General features: G+C 29.1%; 2 protein-coding genes across 8 annotated transcripts in view; one reads left to right on the top strand and one right to left on the bottom strand.

Annotated features, from left to right (window-relative positions):
- Positions 1 to 401: 401 nt before the first annotated feature.
- Positions 402 to 6,755, top strand: LOC113548613 (esterase FE4-like). Of its 3 annotated transcripts, none has more exons than XM_026949580.1 (11): positions 402 to 588; positions 3,259 to 3,399; positions 3,524 to 3,661; positions 3,755 to 3,905; positions 4,015 to 4,200; positions 4,311 to 4,498; positions 5,239 to 5,401; positions 5,785 to 5,939; positions 6,015 to 6,180; positions 6,276 to 6,408; positions 6,496 to 6,755. In XM_026949580.1, the coding sequence occupies exons 1-11, from the start codon at positions 499 to 501 to the stop codon at positions 6,668 to 6,670; spliced, it is 1,686 nt and encodes a 561-aa protein (XP_026805381.1). In that variant the 5' UTR covers positions 402 to 498; the 3' UTR covers positions 6,671 to 6,755. The 3 variants fall into 3 exon arrangements, with proteins under 3 accessions (XP_026805381.1, XP_026805380.1, XP_026805382.1); XM_026949579.1 differs by lacking the exon at positions 402 to 588 and adding an exon at positions 2,229 to 2,645; XM_026949581.1 differs by lacking the exon at positions 402 to 588 and having other exon boundaries at positions 3,267 to 3,399; positions 3,499 to 3,661.
- Positions 6,756 to 8,182: 1,427 nt separating this feature from the next.
- The window catches only part of LOC113559730 (transcriptional enhancer factor TEF-1), a 76,127-nt gene continuing 63,568 nt past the window's right edge, over positions 8,183 to 20,741 (bottom strand). For 3 of the 5 annotated variants that reach the window (XM_026965491.1, XM_026965474.1, XM_026965485.1), the window contains 8 exons: positions 10,590 to 10,720; positions 10,193 to 10,351; positions 10,013 to 10,050; positions 9,756 to 9,942; positions 9,633 to 9,695; positions 9,397 to 9,563; positions 9,086 to 9,320; positions 8,858 to 8,997 (listed from right to left, as the gene is read on the bottom strand). In XM_026965491.1, the coding sequence (XP_026821292.1) occupies positions 8,884 to 8,997; positions 9,086 to 9,320; positions 9,397 to 9,563; positions 9,633 to 9,695; positions 9,756 to 9,942; positions 10,013 to 10,050; positions 10,193 to 10,351; positions 10,590 to 10,720 (1,094 nt within the window). In that variant the 3' untranslated portion in view covers positions 8,858 to 8,883. Of the gene's footprint in view, positions 8,998 to 9,085; positions 9,321 to 9,396; positions 9,564 to 9,632; positions 9,696 to 9,755; positions 9,943 to 10,012; positions 10,051 to 10,192; positions 10,352 to 10,589; positions 10,721 to 20,741 lie in introns of all 5 variants that reach the window. The other 2 variants (XM_026965480.1, XM_026965500.1) reach the window with 2 other exon arrangements.

Below are 20,741 nucleotides of genomic sequence, written 5' to 3'. Positions count from 1 at the left end.
TTAATATTGTATTTAGGTATGTCAAGTTTCACGACAGCGACGTGTCGACAACCGACGATGTACCTATAGGTGCAACAATACAAGTACTAATCGCGATCGCAAATTAAAATACGAAATATTTAATTCTATAAGCGCATTTAATCTTTGCCGTCATCGTGCATTCTCTTGTCGGTTATTATAAATAATTATTTTTGTGTTTATGTCTGGACACTTGATGACTGTCTAAACTTGAAATTTTTACATAATTTTAAGAACATACAAATGGTAATATATTGCCGGTTCATGGTTGTGGACTTTTGAGCTTAAAAGATTAAAGAGTTAATTCAGATTATACATTTATAGGAGTGGTAACAGCCGGTAAGTACGATTTGTGTTAGTGATATTGTCGGTGTCGGGTTGGACGTTTGTTTTGTCTTCTCTACTGCTACATTAATTAAACTCGACCGATTTTGTTATTAATATCTGTAAACGAGAAATTGTTGAAAATTTCGTTCGATTATGTTTAAATTGTGGCGGACGTTCATCAAATGGCGTTTCATCGCCAATATCGTATTCAACAAATTCAAGGGATTCTTGTCCAGCTGTATTGTAAGATATACCTAATAGCAGTAATAGCACGGTTTCGTATAGAATATATAGATCATTATTAATCAGTGATGATTTTTATCACTATCCGACGACCGCTCCAAATGATTATTCAGATTATTGCATGTAAATACGCATATTGCTTAATTCGGGGTTGGATATTTGAGTAAAGGTCCAAGCACTTTAAACATACAACATATTACCTACTTAATTTATTAAATGAACAGTCGATATAGGTACATAAGTAAAGTAGGTAGTTAAAATATTCGGTAATATTGAATTGAGTCCCTACTCCCTTTAGATAAAATGTCATAACTAGCTACACAATAAAATTCACTTAAAATTAAATGCTTTTTTTCATTCGGGACATCCAAATATTTTTATTTTTGTGGACACTTTTCTGGGAATACACTTTGGTACATAAATAAAATTAAGAAGCAAAGCAAAAAGACCACGTAAAGAAACATTAGAAAAAGAAAAATGTTTACGAGAGCAGACAAACAAATATATAAATAAGCAAATTTGGAGATTTAACTTTTTAAAATTTGTATCATTTAATTTTTCACCAGCCATTATTTAATTATTAACATTATTATATTACACATAACTGTTATTAATTATTATTATTTTAAAAACATAATTATTATTATTAAAAACAATATATATCAATAATAGGCTGAAGGGACTAAACTCGAACAACCTAACAATATTGGTAGGACTCAACTCCGATAACCCAAAAGTATTTGTGGGACTCAATTCAATATCAGCCAAAATATAGAGCCAAGAGACTTCATATTTCTAATTCCAGAACTGGATATGATGATGACTCTACAATATTCCAAAGCTGGGCAAGTTAATCATTTTTTCAACTAGTTAAAGTTAAGTTACTTTAATACAAAAACTGACTATATTAGAATATAAGTAAGTTTCCGAAATTTTCCAAGTATCTAACTTAGAAGATAGTTTGGTGAAAATAGTATAACTTACGTTACAATAGTAGTTAAAAGTAATTGTTTTTATAGTTTATAATATAAATGTATAAAAACCCGTTTGTTCAAAATGTTCAAAGCATTACATAAATTAATTACTCGGTAACTCAATGTCTAGAAAAATTATATCGAACAACTAATAATTTGATCAAATGTTTCGACTTTGAACTTTCAAGTAGGTTTGTATAGGTAGGTATAATAAAAAAATAATAACTCTTATTTCTTAAAAAAAAATTAGAATATCAGTTATCAGAACACAGAACGTTACATTCTGAATGTGTAAGGTATAACAAAATAAAAAATATAAAATCAGTATGATAGGTACTATAATCGTTTATGTAAATCATAGTATTGGCCATCATAATTAGGTATAGTCATATAGATAGGCGTCATGGCTAACGTGTAAACGTGTGTTACAAAAAATAGGCATAATTAATATAAAAAAAATTAATATTTTAAAATTAATTAATATAAAAAATTGAAACATGTTTTTTTTAAATTAGGTACTCTTTTTTAATATAACTTTTTTAGGATTTTAGGGGGATAAGATAAAAAATGTAGGAAAGTCGATAAATTTAAAAGATGACTAATTCAAACCCGTATTCAGTATTCTTATCGCTTCATTATAATATCAATCGGTATGTTAGACAAAGACAGAAAATCACCGTTTCCAATCCTCTTAACAAATAAAATATTTAAATTTTAAATTTAAGTTTTAACTGTAAAATATTTCTTAGTGTGATTTTGTCGGGTCGTGATTGCCGAGTCTTAACTTTTGAGTTTTAAGCTAAAATTCCGATTATATTATGATTAAGAGTTATATGTGATAATTGTGTTACCTTTGGGTATAATGTATTCTTGATAATTTTGATGTACGTCCATGTTGGATGTCGTTCTGTTCACATAAACTAAGTATTAAATATTTGACCGGATACTATTCTACTACGAACAAGAACTCATTTCTAACAACTTTGTTCAATTATGTCGAACTTGTGGCGGTCATTCATCAAATGGCACTTCCTTGCCAAAGTCATGTTCAACAAGTTCAAAGGATTTTTATTCAGCACTATCGTAAGATACCTGACAGTTATGGCACGGTTTAGTATAGATCATCTTCTGATGACCATGTCAAACATTTAAAATTCACTAGTTGTAATATTCTACAGCAGAAATACTCTACTTTTTTCTTGCTAAGTGCGTGCAACTACTCTCAAACATTGAATTTTTTTTAATCTAATGTTTTTGATACATAATAATTATATACAAATTTTTAAGTTAATGTGATTTATTTTGAATTTGAGTTTTTTTGAACGCACACACTCAGGTTGGTATGGCTGCTTTTAAAGATGCAAACTAGAATGGACTCAAAAATTTCATCAGCATTGTATATTACAGCATTTACCTAAGTCCTAAATAAAAAATTTTTGACTCGCTTTATCTAATCTTTGTATTAAACTTGAGGTTTTTAAGTACCATGCGAAATATTTTACAAATACCTTTAAGTATAACATTTATTGTATTTTTTAGTAGTAGGCAATTTGAGAAGTTAAGAAATGTTATTTAAATTTTAAATAATAAAATAAATAGCTTATACACATCGACTTTTTATAGTGTTTTTACTGTTATAAGAAAATGTACAATAATAAAATATATTAATATGTATAAAAATAATTTTTTTTTCTAGCCACGAAAGAAAATGACTGTTATTATAGAGCAAGGTACCTTACAAGGAATTCACTACAAAACACTAGTATCAAATAAGCCTTATGTCAGTTTTCTAGGTATACCCTATGCTAAACCACCTGTTGGAGACTTGAGATTCAAGGTCAGACGTTTTTTGGTTATTTATATAATACAATTTAAAGCAATAAAATAACATTAAGATTATATTTTAAAATTATAATAAATTATTTACTTGATTTAGGTTGTTGATATTTGGTATTTTACAGCCTCCTGTCAAACATCCAGGGTGGTCTGGTATATTAAAAGCATTTTCAGTGGGAAACATGTGCATGCAATATTCATTTTTAAGTAACAAAATTGCTGGAAGTGAAGATTGTTTATATTTAAACATATTTGTGCCTCAAGTACCAATTAGAAAACTATTACCTTAATAATGCTGTTGTACTATAATGTTAACAATTGCATTTTTTTTTTATTGCGACTTACTGTCTTACTAGGAAGAACTAGAAGAAAAAAAGGCTGTTATGGTGTTTATACACGGTGGAGCATTTAATAATGGATCTGCTTCGTCAGATTTTTATTCTCCTGATTATTTGATTGATGAAAATGTAATCATAGTAACGATTAACTATCGATTGAATGCTCTTGGTAATTTTAAAAATATTCAAAAATTAATATAATTTTTTTTTTATGACTTAATTATCTATAAAATTTCATTAATTTATAATAAAATAAATAACCTGTATATTTTTTTTAGGATTTTTGAATTTTGATATTGATGAATGTCCTGGCAATATGGGCTTAAAAGATCAACTGTTTGCAATCAAATGGGTAAAAGCTAATATTTCTTCATTTGGAGGGGATAATCAAAACATTACTATTTTTGGAGAAAGCGCAGGATCAGCATCTGTTCATTGTCACACTCTGTCTCCACAATCCACAGGTTGATGTTTATATTATTTTTTATATGTATTTTTACATTTTTTCATACATTTATAATACTAAATATAATTTAAATTATTTAAAAATATTTATTTTTTATTTTTTAACTAGGATTATTCCAAAAGGCTATCATGCAAAGTGGATGTATATTTAATCCGTGGGCTTTCAATGAAAACCACAGAGAATCAGCTTTTAAGTTGGCAAAACATTTGGGATGTGAAAAGGATAACCCTAAAGAAGTTGTGCAATACTTGCTTAATATCCCAGCTATTGACATTGTCAATTTTACTAAAATCAAGGTAATATTAGTAATGAACCATTATTTATGATGTATAAAATAGGAAATAAAAATGATTTTGAAGTACAATAAACAATTTGATAAACTTTAAGATAAAATTATAAACTTAAATCTATTAAAAAAAAAAATCAGAATTTGAAACCTTGAATGAACATTTTTCAATTTTTTCATCATAAATAAGTATCTTTATTTTTAAATATATTTTACTAATGTGTCTATAAAGACATTAAAGAGTAACTATTTATAAAAAAGCTTTCTATTTATTAACTATTAGTTTGTAACATTTTATTTTTTTGTCTCCTCCAATATATAAATTAATTTAATTTAACATCCATTATTATTATAAGCATGTACTTCAAAGTACATATATACAAGTATCTACTATTTATAACTTAAACACATTAAAAACTGAAATACTTTTTTAATCTAAAATTAAAATATTAATGTTGTAAGTAATTTTATTATTTTCAAGCAATGACTTAATATTAATTAAAAAATTAACCTTAACTAAAATTATGTTGTTGTGTCAAAATTTATAATTCAAGACATTTTTAATTCCTGGTATTAGAGTGAATGTATATTTATTTATTTATTTATTCATATATTAAACTTGGGAGAAAATGTTGATTTAAGTAAAATGTTTGTAAAATATATTTACACGATCAATTTAAAAATATTTTACTATTAAACAAACTACTAAAAGTTTATTTTGATGAACAAAAAATTCTTTTATTTTAAAAGGGCAAAACGGATTTTACTAACTATGAGTTTATTCCATCTGTTGAAAGTGAAGCGGTTAGTGACAAATTTTTACCCGCTCATCCAGAAATTTTAGTGAAAATTGCACCAACAGTACCTGTGATAACTGGAATCAACAACATGGAAGGATTGATAGCTTTTGGAGGCAAATTATTTTACTAACTTAATAATTTTTAATTAGCACATTTTTCTTAAAAAATTCTGAATTTATTTAAATTGAATCTTTTATAAATGGTACTTATGTCATAAGTATTTGAAAAACCAATCCATTTTATGAGTTTATGTATAGTAAGAAAAGGAAAATTATCTTTTATTATTTTGAGATAACTGTTATAGGTATTTATACATTTTCTTCTATAGCAGGGATGGGCAACTAATTCTATGATAAATTAGGAGTTGAGTAAATTTAAGTTGCCCATCCCAGGTCTGTGGTAAAGTAATTATAAAGTATTATTTTCTATTAATTACTATATATGTGACTATTAAAAAAAAAAAAAACGTGTTTGATTAATATGTTTTAATTTTTAGAATATAGAATGAGAAAAATTATAAATGACACTGAAGAAATTAATGAACTATTAAAAAGTCACTATACTAAAGAGATTATAAACGAAGTAAAGAATTTTTACTTTAATGAGTGTAACCTTGAATGCGGAACTACTAGATTGGAAAATATATGTCATGTAAGTGAACCAAAATCCTAAACTAACTTTTATTCTGTTTTTTTTTCTTTACCAATTATTGAATTTTTTTTTCAGTTGTACAGTGATTTATATTTTTCTAAAGATTTTCACCGTAGTTATAATCATTCTATCATACAAAACATCTCTCCAGTTTTCTGTTATGAGTTTAAATTTGATGGAGAAATCAATGCTTGCAAAAATATTCTCTTTTCTCTGAGGCCAACTTTTCAATTGTTAAAAGGTAACAACTCATGTGAAGTGCTATTGAAAAAATTAAATATAATATTATCATTTATTCTACGGAATACTGAATTAATGTGAAAATACATTTCATAGGCGCATGTCATGCAGACGAATTGAGTTATCTGTTTTATGGACGACTATTTGGATTTGCACCTAAAGCCAATTCACCGGAGTTAAAAATGTGTAGAATATTAAGTAAACTGTGGACCAATTTTGCCAAAACTGGGTGTGTTTTTAAAATGATCAAAATATTGATTTATATTTTTTCTCCATTTATCATTAAGTTAAGAATTAATTATTATTTAAATTTTAGAAATCCTAATTCGCAAGATTTAAGTTTCGAATGGAGCAATACAAGTGCAGAAGAACCAAAATACTTGTCATTAGATGGAGACAATACATGCATGGTCAATGAATTATTAAATAGTTCTAGGGTGCATTTTTGGGAAAAAATATCGGAAACTGTTAAATCGCAACAAAAATTATAGTTATTTGTTTTCTATAATTGTTAATAATTATGATAAAGATAAATAAGTTTAAAATTAACTAACATCCACATAATTTTAATGTATCAAATTGACAATATTATGAAATAAAAATTTAATGAAACAATCAATTGATTGATTGGCTTTATTTATGTGTAAGTAATAACCTAACAATATGTTAAGTATTAATTGGAAAAAAAATTTTTCCATTTTATTTTTGATTATTCAAAAATCTGTCAAATGAACAATGCTGTTTCTTGTTCTTCTATGCCCAGTCAATTTTTTATCGATAGCTAAATAGATAATTTTCTCTTTTGGTTAAATTTAATTTCAAAAAGTTTCCATGTTTAAGATAGACAATAAAATTATAGTTAGCATTCTCCTAAAATGTTGACAATTAATTTTATTACATGATGGTGATATCTATTACAATAGTCAATAGGTATATTTCATCGTTAATGCTCATATTTTTTAAATAGCAGCCCCCAGATAACACAGTTGTTGTTGGCTCTTAAATATATTTTTTTATGTACAAGTCCATGGATGTACCTGCAAGTTGAAATAGATAACTACAAATTATGTTCAATGTGGAATGATTCAGACAAATAAAATTTTTATCAAAAAAATAAATAATTTTTTTTATTCATTTCAAAAAAAAGTGTACAAAGGCAATTTCAGAAAGCATTTGTACACCTGCACACATTTTGGACTAATAGACACAAAAAAAAATTATTAGTTTTTAATTTTTTTTTTTTCAAAAAGAAAAAGAAATTATAATTAAAAAAAAAATAGAGTTCAACTTAAATGTTAAAATATGTATAAATAAAATATAAAATATACAAAATAATTATTAAACTTTTATAACATTGCACATTAATATAAAATAATATGCTTACATACATCATCAAAAAATACTGATAATAGCTGTCAACAGTTAACCAGTATAATAATTTCATAATACACAATACATAAATATATATATTAATATATTTATCAAATATCTATCATTGATTTCACATAATTATCATATACACTTTCCTTAAGTAGAATTTCATTTCGGTTTTTCAACTCACTGGACTCAATGAATCGTGTTTTCTTTTTATCAAAACACAGCTCAATGTTTTTAGTTTTGGTAACATTTGATTAATAATTATTGTTATTATTTATTTTAATAAATATATTGATGAAAAACGTTTAATTCACTTTACAATGTCCAAGAGTATGTTTTACAATAATAGTATATATATATGTGTGTGTGTGTGAAAAAAAAATAAAAGTATAAAATAAAATAAAATAATAAAAATATCTTGAACATTTTTTCCAAATAAAATTTCAATAAAATATAAATAAAACGTGTAATATTATATATATTATTATTGTTTCTTAATTTTCAAACACTGTTTGAGGAAAAACCCAGAGATCAAATGAAATCATTTCTAAGTATAATTTTACAATGTAAAAACTAATAAATCTTGGGAACAAAAATAATAATAATAATAATAATATAAAACACATTATTCCCTAAGTATTTAAATGTTAAAAACGTTTCATTTTTTAATTTTTTTTTTTTGTCAAGTTTGTTTTGTTTATTTTTAAAAATAATATAATATATTATAATATATTTCTATGTATATACAAATTAATCTACAAAATTACATCGTTTTTACAACATCCAATAAGAATTGCAACAGGATTCAGTCGACCTAACTTTTAAGTACAAAAACGTAATAATTTCAAATTTATTTTAAACCCTTAAAACCTCGGTCATAATTTCGTACTCAATGATAACAGTCACCAATTTTAGGTAGCGAGCTATAAGATGATTATCTGTACATCAATAAATTATATGGTGTTTCCATTTTACAATAATAACACAAATCCTAATAATAAATTAGTGGGGAAAAAAATTGGTAAAAATCAAAGGGATAAAAAAAAAGTACACAATAATTTCAGAATAATGTCAAAAAGACAAACCCCCTTGGTTATACAAGTCATTAAGAACAATAATAATATTAAAAATTAATAATAATAATCTGATTAGGTAAATATTACCTTCATAAAGAGAGTATTTTGGTATGGGTAGTTACAAACAAAATAAAATTATCGATTGGGATATGTTAATCATTTGGAAGGTCTCTCAAATAAATAAAGATACGACTGAAACCAAACAGCACCAATCGACTTTCTTTTGATAGTTCATTATAAATGTATAACTCTTAGTCTTTGACCAGCCTGTACATATGGTGTTGTGCGCCATGTTCAGATGTAGATACTTCGAAGACGTAAGCGGTACAAAGTAAAGTCTCTTGGGTCTCTCGGTTGGTAACCACCTAGTAGGACAGAGGAAAGTTGAATAAAAAAAATTATCAAGACATTGTGTCAAGTATTACCTTGAACCAAATATTAACACAATATTACCTGTAGTATAGTAAAATTTTCCAGCACAGAGTTCATCATGTATTTTTCGGGCAAATGTTTGAGCTTGTGAATGAAATTGATCATGTATTCACACATAGGTGACCTATGTATGCGGTAGATAAACCGACCGTTCTCGAATCGGGCATATTCTGTCTCTACTTTTTCTACCACTTGTTTGCCAAATGAGCAAACTTTAGTTGAACACGTTATACTCATGTTTTCAGAGCTTTCATATCTTTAAAGAAAGAGAAAAAAAACACTTATTGAAAACCAAATCAATCTCAAGTATGCTTAGTTGTGTAGATACTTACTGGCTAGTGACGCCATAGAAAGCACCAGCTTCATCATGAATGTTAGAATTGAGATCAGCCCAGAACTTGACAAGGAAAAATGCATTTTGAGGACCTTTGTCATATAATTCTTTGAGGCCTCCTTTTTTCTCTGGGAACTTATCATAAATCTGTCGCACATCCACAGACTACAGAGAAAAAAAATAAATTATATAAAATATTTTTAAAGTATATAATATAATATCAAGCACACTCACTTCTAATAAAGGATCCGAATAACTCACTGGTCCTCCAATATGTACAAAAAGATGTTTTTGATACTATTGACAAAAATTAATTTTAACCACTGTACATTATGCTTAGTTGTATAAGAAACTCACTATTTCTGGTTCTCGTTGGTGTTCCATAAATGCTGAGAACTCAACTAAACGCAGTTTGTGTGTGGCAATTGCTCTGCCATCCCAAGGTGGGACACTTGGTGGTTGGATTTCAGACGATACAGCAGTTGATGGAGGTTTAAGGCCTGTTGATCCACCACTAGGATACCCTTGGGCAAATGGTTTAACACTATAACAATTATATAAAAATTAGATTACATTTTTCAATAAACCAAACTCGACTACTAGAATATACTTACTCTTGGGATGTGCCTGGCTGTAATCCTGGTTGCCAAAACTGTAACAAATAACAAAATAAATATTAGTTAATGCTATCAGTAAATCACAAGTAAAAAAACAAGCTACGGATGGCAATATAAGCTACGAGAGAAGCAAACGTATACAAGAGGTAGCGTGCGTTGGGAGCATTGTGTACTCACCGGCGGGGGCGGTGCGCCAGGTGGAAAAGATGCCAGGCTGGCCAATCCCTTGGAGTGTATAGCTGCGACCGTTGCTGACGCTGACACAATCTGCGCACTGGACATTGCCGACATGGTCTGTAACGCCTTCTCCTTGGCCGCATGCTCTGTGGGTACCACCTATAGCCCCACAACACACGTTACACTCTACCTCTAACACACTTAATTACATGACTAATCCTCTAATGAGAAAAATTAAAAAAAAAATCCACCATAGGTGTCTACACAAAAATTTACCAACGACGACGATGATGATAATAATTAAAAAATATTACTCGACTATTTGGCGAATGACAAGAAATATGTAAAATCTGAAGTAGAGGTGCATCGTACACCATGGTAAGATTTTGGTACTCACCACTTTGAGTTTGGCTTGGATTTCACGCAGTTTGCGGCGCGCTAACACTTGGATGTGAGAACTGACTTGTTTCCGCGTCCGTGTCTTGCCGGTACGCAGTTTTATATACCTGGCAATCAATTCATTACGTCCTGTAAACACGTAAATAATGCCATTATTTGGTGGTGAATAATATTGTCATAACACTCAGAACAAACACAAGCACGAAACGTTAGGACGCAAATAAAATGGCAAAAACATAACAGCAACAGCAGTTTTGCATTAATTTCTACTGATAACAGTGGCTAATATTGATAAGAAGCACTTCGAGACTACCGCCATCGCAAGTTATCCTCCGTTTTCTCATTCAATATAATTAGTTATATTTTGTGTAATCAGTAAATTAGTTTATTTATATGTGTTCGAGTTTTAAAATTAAACCACTAGGTTTATATCCACAGAAAAACAACGGGAATATTTTTAAAACATTTTTTTACGAGAAATAAAACAGTGTTTTTATTAATTTGTTTTTAAAGACTTGTCGTTTTAATTTCGATAAAATCGCCAAAAACCATTAATGATATATATATATACAAGGGTCTATTAACGAATTCCAATATTTTACATGTATTATATCCAATTAAATAAATAAAATATAAATTCAAAAATTCAAGATAGTATTTCTCCTGAAAATTTAAAAAGGTCCATAGCTCCATTTTAACAAGTATTCATTTAAAATTGACATGACACAAATGGGTATCTTACATTCTTACACATTTAAATGATACGCCATATCATGAATATTTCAAAATAAATAATAATTGTACGCAAACAAAAATTAATAAAAATATGGCTTTTTTTTATAAAATACAAACAACATACGAGAGTGAGATAGTCATATTATTCTGGAATATCCTAATATTCCTAACTTAAGAAATAATTTTGCTTGAATACGTGACTTACGTCCCTTTTAACCAAATATATCCATTCAATATCATAGGTATAGTGGTAGGGTAGATAGGTAACGCGTCATTGGTAATGGGTTTGCGATTGTCAGAGCAAAAAAAAAAAAAATAAATAAAAAATAAAGGTACGCAATCATACGAGTCTCTTCGGGAACAGTTTATATTTGTATAGAGTACGGATGGGCCGCGCTGTTTTACAGTTATAGGTATTATAAGTTAACAATAATAATTGTTGTTATTATTTTCTTTTAGAACATATTTTTTTTTGTCGCAGACCTCATCCGATTTTAGACTTTAATAATCCCCGGACGTTATAATATATAATATTTATCATCTCGACACCTACCTATAAAATTGTAACTGTATATATACTACTCTGGCAGTCCACATCGCATGTTTTTATTATTATTACCTGATACCCACGACATATACATATCCGATATTCAATACGTTATTTTATATACTTTGGGTAGAGGGCAAGTATTGAAGCGATAGTAAATATTATTATTATACGTATAGACTTTAGGGTACCCGCAGTATACATAAAATCTATTAAATTATATACAAAACATAACCATCATATCTCAAGGAAATAAGAAAAACGAGATTTTATATTTAATGGAAAATTATATATAACTAATGGTACAATATATACGATCAAATTAAACTTTTATATAGTTTTACCATACATTAAGATACCTATAAAATTAGGTAAATACGTAAAGTTGGCATTACATATGTGTGGTTTATAATAACTAATAAGTAGTAAAATCTTACAAAAAGCCATATAACATAATATTTGTGCGCATTGAATTGTTCAACATTGTTTGATACATGTTAGCGATTTTTAGAGCCTCACTTTTTATATATTAAACATAGAAATTTGTATGTTCAAAGTCAAATGTCATGTTTATAACTAGCGATTTCAATAGCACTGGAATTTGAATCCTTATAAAACTTTTCAACGACTCCATATGCACATTATTAAACGGTTTAAATAAGATTGTTCACATATGTAATGTCAACTTTACGCACTTGATAAAATGATATTGCAAAATATATGTTTCAAATGCAAAAAAAAAAATATCAAAAAACCTCTGTATATAGTTTCTAGATGGCATGCGGTATAATTATTTTCCAGCAGCGCATTTTGGAAGCGATAGAAGTTATTCTGACACAAAGTGACTCATTAATTTATTATGATATGCTTTATAATTTATAATAATTAATCGTAATGTTTATTTTATTGTTTATACACAATATACAGTCAAACGGCCATACGATATTTTTGCGTTATTATACTATCGTAATTTTTGCATTTTCTACTTGAATATTGGAAAATATTCTTCCTACATTTTGAAAATTGTCATATACATTATAATTATTATTTTGTATATCTATTTTTAGTTAAAAGAAAGTTCTATACTAATATTTTTCAGCATTAAAATGTTCATATATTTTTCTAATATTAATTTATCATTTTACGGGAGAAAATGTCCATATCAATACCGTAAAAATTAATATTTTTATGTTAAAAGATCAAAGAAAACGAACACCGTGGATCATAGGTTCATTATTAAGGAACAAACACAGCCGATTTTGGCTGTGTTGCTCCAAAATAATATTTAACATTTTGAACATCAGCGTTTTAGCGACGAAAAGAACATGGTCGTTCATAATAATATAAATTACAAACTACAATGATTAATTACCCAAATTTTAATAGCGCTAATCGAGCAGGTGCTCGACTGTGCATGCCGGGGGGGAGGTGTTACGAGACGTACCGTGTCCATATATTATATATCGACAATCGTCATCGACGGTATTCAAATGACAATATCGTTGATTATATAATATGTTATCATTATTAGTATAATTAAATCATCACGGTGTATTATATACCGATGTGTCGCGTACGTAAAATAATAATAATAATAATAATATAATCGTGTATGCGTGAGTAATGTCCAACATATTATATTATACGTCTGACCTCCATACCGTCTAAATAGACAGAATAAAATTAACAAATCACATACACGTGTCTCGTTTTCTTAGCAGTAATACAATAATAACATTTCCATCTACATTTTATTAAACTTTTATTTAATTTTCATGGTTGCAAGTTGGTATAGAAGTATTATATACGAGCGTTGAATGGCTGAAATCGTTTGCTGATGGAAATCGATCGTTAAGAAAATAATATAAAAAACTAATTATTGACGATCGAACTCCTTTAAGGCAAACGTCCGAAATCCATAATAATAGGTATTCAATCCAATTGTCACTTATGTGGTTTTTAATCGCATTTTTTTCGCTAATGTGTCAAGTCCGCAAGGTTGCATTGATGTAGCGTGTGAAAAAGAATAATAAGCGTAAACGAACATTTAATAGCTGGCCTAATTAATACCAAGAAATGAGAAACAATAACATTATACCGCGGGAATGCGCAATATATTATATCAAGACGGTAGGTACCTCCTAAAGGAAGGTAGTTTCACGTTGTAGTAACAAATTATTGGCAACATACACATTATACCTTTCGTTACTAACCAGACTAATTAAACCTTAGCCTAGATTTTAACCTTAAACCCAGCCTTACTTAAACCAGACTAGAAAATAATATTTAAATTAGAACCAAACGATGACTTCACATACCTAAATATAGATAAAGATAATAAAGGAATGGTATAGACTATAGGACATTAGAAAACGAGGCGAATAATCATTTATCATGGCATATGGTGACCATAGAATAGTTTAGTTAATAATTATTCAATTATATTCTCCTCAGACCTCAGTTATCTTATTATTAATGCAATACCTACACAAAGGTCTCTAAGTTACTAACTATTACCACAGTGTTCCTTGTAAACTAATACATTACCATAATATATCAAATAGTAGACAAGAATATTCAACTACCTCACTGTGTGGTTTAAATAACTAAAAAGCCGAGTTCACAATTGCGTCATCAATCGTATCGTGTCCTAATGTTAAACTTTGTCCAATTCTGGAAAATTTCCGGAAAATCGTGGTTTGTGAATTATATTATACCATGATTACTATTAGAATATGATAAAAGGCACGTGATGGAACGATAGACAATGCAGTTGTGAATTCGGTGTATAGTGAAATCAATCAATACCATTACAATTAAATTTGAGTTTTTAGTGAATAGCAAAATAATTCTGAACACTATTTGTTTTTTTTAAACCATAAAATAAATGTATATATACATTTTACTGAAGGTATTAAATAAATAATAAAATGTTAATTCAAATCACAAAACTACAACTGACATTACAACTGGGATTTGTAAGATATTGATAGCATTTTTTTTTTTTATCATTAAGCAGCTTGCGGGAAGGATTATAACTCTTTATTAACTTTCATTGGATACACCACTGACCACACCTATGGTATTACCAAATAGTAGGCATAGGATTTTGTATAATTTTCCAATTACCGACGACGACGTTGAATATTTTTCGTCTTACCCATCGTCATCGACGAATATATACATATAATTCTATATACGTAATATGCATACATTTATACAATAGTGAACCGATAGATAACAAAATTAACTATATAGTATAAAATATTAAAATAAATATATGATCGAGGCACTCTCCACTCGCGGTAAATAGGAAACCATAATAATAAAGTGTGGTTGCTATGGTATGTACTTAATTTTAATCTGAAATATACTCCGTACATATTGTAAATGTGATGTGCGTGCGTGTTACATGCAGAAAATTAAATAAGTAAAATAAACGGAAACTAAAACAACAGTCGAAGGTACATTGTTTTTATTATTATTATTACTGTTTGAGAAAAACACCATAAAAGTATTACAACGAACGCCGTAACGCCCCGACAAGAGGGATAAAAATAATATCTCACGGGGAATTTCCGCCGCAAAAACTCTTCTACTCGGTTCCTATATATCAGCACACTTCACCGTCTTGGCAAGCTATGGCAAAAACAATATTGCGATAAAAAAATCTCACACAAGCACATGCCTACACACACACACATGTATAAATAAGGTCGTAGAAAAATAAATAAAATCCATGTCCAAAAAGAAACTATTATTTAGCTGCAGTATAGGTGACTTATACAAGGCATTTATATATATAGAAGTAGGTATGCATTATTGATAGCCTTCTACACATATTACATTATATAAAGTCAGAGATACCATTATATACATCGACTGAAATGGTCAGCCATAATAATTTATGTGATAGATTTGGCGACTAGATGGTCGGTGGGAGCGAAAATAGGAGAGCTGCAGTGGTGCATACGTATATATAGGGGTTGCAGGCAGCAGCGCGTACACATACATGAACATATACTTGTTCGTTTATCAATGCCGAGGGAAAATTTATGTCTTGTCCTTCCCTGAGTCTCTTGCTTACAAACAACAAACATTGTGAATATTTAATGATTTATATGTATATATACGGTATTCTTTTCACAACTACTCTAAAATCTACTCTAGCGGAAAGGTGACCTAAACGATGAATGATCACTATTATTGTACGACTAATAACTAATAATATTAAGTAATATAATTTCATCTGTATATCACTAACGACTTTATGCGTTTTAAAATTCGTACAATTTTTTATTAATTATACAGAACGGATAACTATCGAAATTCATATAAAATTATATCATACAAAAATTATGAGCTCTCGAGTATGACATTAAATCTATCATATAACGTCAAAACAGGGTTTGGATTGGGACGAGAGTTGAAACAACAAACGATTAGATACTATTATTTTTAAGGTACCTACAGTTAAGGAATGGTATAGTATGTAAAATAAATTCTGTAAATTGTATTTTTATTTTTTTGTAGCGTAAAGATAATGATACAAATTAAGATAACTTTTTTTTAGAAATTAAACAAGAATAAATTAATGGTTTATTCAAGTACATTTTTAAATTAGCTTCATATTACTCTTAGCTGCAGATTGACAAAGTGTCTAAAATGATATACGATTTTAAGTAGGTATAAATAAATAAATACCAATCATTTAAAAAATCTCGTTCTCGTATTTAAAAGTACACGAACATTGATGTATTTTGATATTTTATTTCAAATTAATTTTACCCATCCCTATCTGGAACATTAGCGGAAAGAAAACTTTGTTTCAAATCGCTTATTTAATAATATAATAATGTGTATGGGTACGAGCGACGATATTTTATCGAGCGCAAAAATGTTAAATCGGTGTGTCCGAAACAATAATAGATGTATCGAAAGAACATTGTCTCGTAGGAGATGAACGTGATGAAGATCTTTTATCCCGGCATTTTTAAGATCGACCACGTGTCATCTTCATCCGTGCAGCGCTAATAAAAATTGAGCGCTCACACACACATATGGCGACGATGTGGTTATAACCCAATTTCGTTTGAGTTTTTGTTTTTTACTAAATACTGCGCAAGATTTCAATATAATATCAAATGCAGTTGCTGGGTTACGAAAAAAAAAAACAAAATTACGTATGCCGCGTGTGCACGGGTGCAACACTCAAGACACCGCAGTCAATTGGCGATTACACTCGATATATGAACGTTCGCTTATTAAATAGACAGTCACTACATGTATATGAAATAAATGCATATAAAGAGAATAATATAATGCGTGCACGTGAAGAGAGGGATGTAAAAAATTTTACGAATTTGATAAAAAATTCGTTTACTCGCAACACCTCTATACGTGATATTGTATAATACAGTTATCGCTCAAGAGCTTATGCGATATTGTTATAATATAGTACCTTCAAGCGACAAAACGTTTCGTGATATCGAAAGTGTTAATAATATAAACATCATCTTATAATCTTGTGTGCGTGGGACACATACATACAAACGTCATCTAAGTGTGTTTATCCGGGTATCTACTATAGTTACGCATATTAAATTATACACACTATGCAGTCACGGTCGCCATCTTCTACATAATATCGTAATATAGAAAAGTTGATACACTGTGTAGGTACCCGTACACCACACGCATACGATATATTGTATATATAAGCATTATTGTGTAACGTCGTCAACGGCAGTTTAGATGGAAAAAACGCGGTCGTGAGCGAGTGCGTATATTATGCGAGGAGAGCGCTCCACATTCGAGTGGCCGCGTGGTACACGATCGTCATCATCGTCATCAACAGCATCACCGTATAGTAGTAGTCTTAGTCATATATAATAATAATAATAGTAATAATAATAATAATAATCGTCGTCGTTCGGATGAGGTGAACGTTCTCTGCGCGCGCGCTCGTTTTCACTACACTCGCTTTGTGCATAAACCTAATAGGTATACCTATATATAATATACAGCACACTGCAGGCTCTCCCCCGTCACTTTAGCCGATATAATACAAGCACGTTGTTACTACTACACAGTACACACGACAATAATAACGATAATATTTTCCCCCTTCGACGGACCGCGACTAGCTGAGCCGCACCTGGTCCCTTTTTTTAACGCTTCATCTCGCACTCGTAACTCATGCTCGCCACCGCACTGCACCAAAATGTTTATAATATACAAAGTATAGTATATAATGCTTTGACGTATATGTGTTGTATATATACTACATAAAACACCAAGCCTATTATTATATGTAAAAACCGGGCGTGTGTGCGTACATCGTTACTTCCATATATATATAAATATATTACAGCGGTTGTCCGCCGTTTCCATCGCTCTCCGCCGGTTTGTCTTGATAGCGAAGACAAGCCGATGACCGAACCGAATCATCACGTCTTATTGAAGAAGTCTTCTTCTCGTCTCGACGACAATGACGAAGACGCGTTTAAGAACTATTTCTTATATATTATGCGCAGCTAAAAGATTATATAATGTAATATTATCAGTACATATGGTTACCTCCAACGTTTAGACCGCTAATTGTCGAGTAGTTCCGTTTTGAAAAAAGACTGAAGTACAAAAAACTGTGATAATATTTTAAAATCTAATCTAAAAGAAATAACTTTAAATAAACTATCTACTTTGGGCTCTGCAAGTATTGAAATAATCATTAGTTTCCGGGATTCAAATGATTGCTGAAGGTTATGGCGCCAATATTGAATAAAAAAAATTATTAACAGCGATTATTTAAGTTGATAATGATGATGACGTTTATAATTAAAAATTGATATTCATCAATAATTAAATATTGATTGAATATTTTAATAGTAAAGGAATAAAATTATGAAACATTGATGATAAAATAAATATAATTTTATCATGACAAAACTAATTAGTGAAATTAAAAAAACTCGATGATTAATTTTGTTTAGCTTTATTTTTATTAGTAAAAGAACATTTATATAAATATATTTATGATTATTATTATATTTACCATATGTATATACTATAAATACATACATATGTAGTACAAATGCAATGATTATATTAAATTAAATTTATAAAATTTTAAATAATAGTTACAATTATAATAAACGTTGATCATCAGTTAATCATAGTTTTTTATTGCTCAATATGTGTATCGTCTGGTGCTGTGCGTATCATAATCACGATATTTTATATCAGAGGGTTAGGTTATTTTCGTCTTTAGACGATTCAATATAATTTTTACTTTTATAATTCAGCCGAAATTGTTTAATACACTTCAAAGGCCGATTGTGCGCGCACTCGCTATTTATAACATATACATGGAGAAAGACTTAGAGAGGGAGAGAGAGAGAGAAAGAGAGATACCTAGAAGATGGGGTTGGGACGAAACCCATGTAACTATTTGGAACGTCGACTTTTATTCACGTTTTTAATTAAAGGATTTCAAACAACGGAACGAATATATTTATTACAACAACCGCCGCGGTATAATATTAATACTGCAGTTTAGATCTAAATACTATAAAATATACATTTAGCGCACTTGTACGCGTTTTCGGGTTAACGAAAATCCTATACTGCTATTGCTTGTTATTAATATTAACCCCGAAGCCGATGATTTGTATATTGGGTCGGTTAGTCGCGTAACCATGATTAAATGATAAAATAATATGATAATTTAACCGATATTTTTTTTTATGTGCCTTGTGTACAGTACGTGCGGAATGGGAGTTTAAAGTTTTTTTTCCCTGAGAGTACTTATAACATCAAAAGTTCTCGAAACGCACTTGAACCGAATAAAAGAAACGAGAAAAAAAATAGAATTTGAAAGACACTTCATTAAAAGCGTTTCAATAAATTAAAAACTCGCGTACCGTGTTTACATGCCGGAAAATACGAATAACGGCGGTGATGTCAGAACGGCAATGCAATCGCCCAAGGGTGTAATCTACGTAAATCTTCACCGTTGGGGGTTGTTATTTTTGTTTACATTCGAGTTGTACACAGCACAGTTTGTATATTGGAGATGCCGAAATATTATTTATTAAAGTAATGGCACCGTATATAATAATATATAAAATTAAAATACATCCGGAGCGTTCATATTGCAAAATATTTGTAGAATACGAAGAAACTTAAAATGAAAAACTTAAGGCCAAAGGGGCTATATGAAGATCTTATTTAATATATATATATAATGTGGTACATAAGAAATCACGTTTGTTCAACTAAATCGGTAGAGATGTTTTGATTAACAGAAGGTATAATATTATATAAAAAGAAATGTTATCGCGACAAATGTGTCACAATTATTAATCCTTTGAAAAATAAAATGGTTTGTATATTTTTAATTCTTAGCCTATGTTTTATATTTTGCCTTTAAATTATTTTTCGCAAATGTGTCCTGCAAGCTTGTCATCAATAAAAGAAAAAGTTTAAATAATTAAAAAGTCGGTAAGCAAAATGCACCGGAGGCGATGAGGATTTATCAACTAAATAGGACCACGATCTATTAAAAATTATACATTATAACGCGATTAAAAAGGGTAAATTATTGGATTACATTTTGAAATACACAATATAAAAATAGTTTGGGTTAATTTTTGAAATTGACTCAGCGAAACAATTTAATTACGTAAAATATTAAATAATCGATTGTCTCTATAAAACAAAAGTAACATGAAGATGCGCATTTATTAGTTTATTAATGCAATAAATATACATGAAATTGTACAGAATAATATAACCAATAAACTCAATAAACATATTGTTATTAATCACTAACCGTAAATACGAAAACGTTTTAACAATGATTAATGT

Source organism: Rhopalosiphum maidis, chromosome 1 (genome assembly GCF_003676215.2).
Source record: "Rhopalosiphum maidis isolate BTI-1 chromosome 1, ASM367621v3, whole genome shotgun sequence".
NCBI lineage: Eukaryota > Metazoa > Arthropoda > Insecta > Hemiptera > Aphididae > Rhopalosiphum > Rhopalosiphum maidis.
Note: the sequence above shows the minus strand (reverse complement) of the source record. Positions and strands in the feature narration are given on the sequence as shown.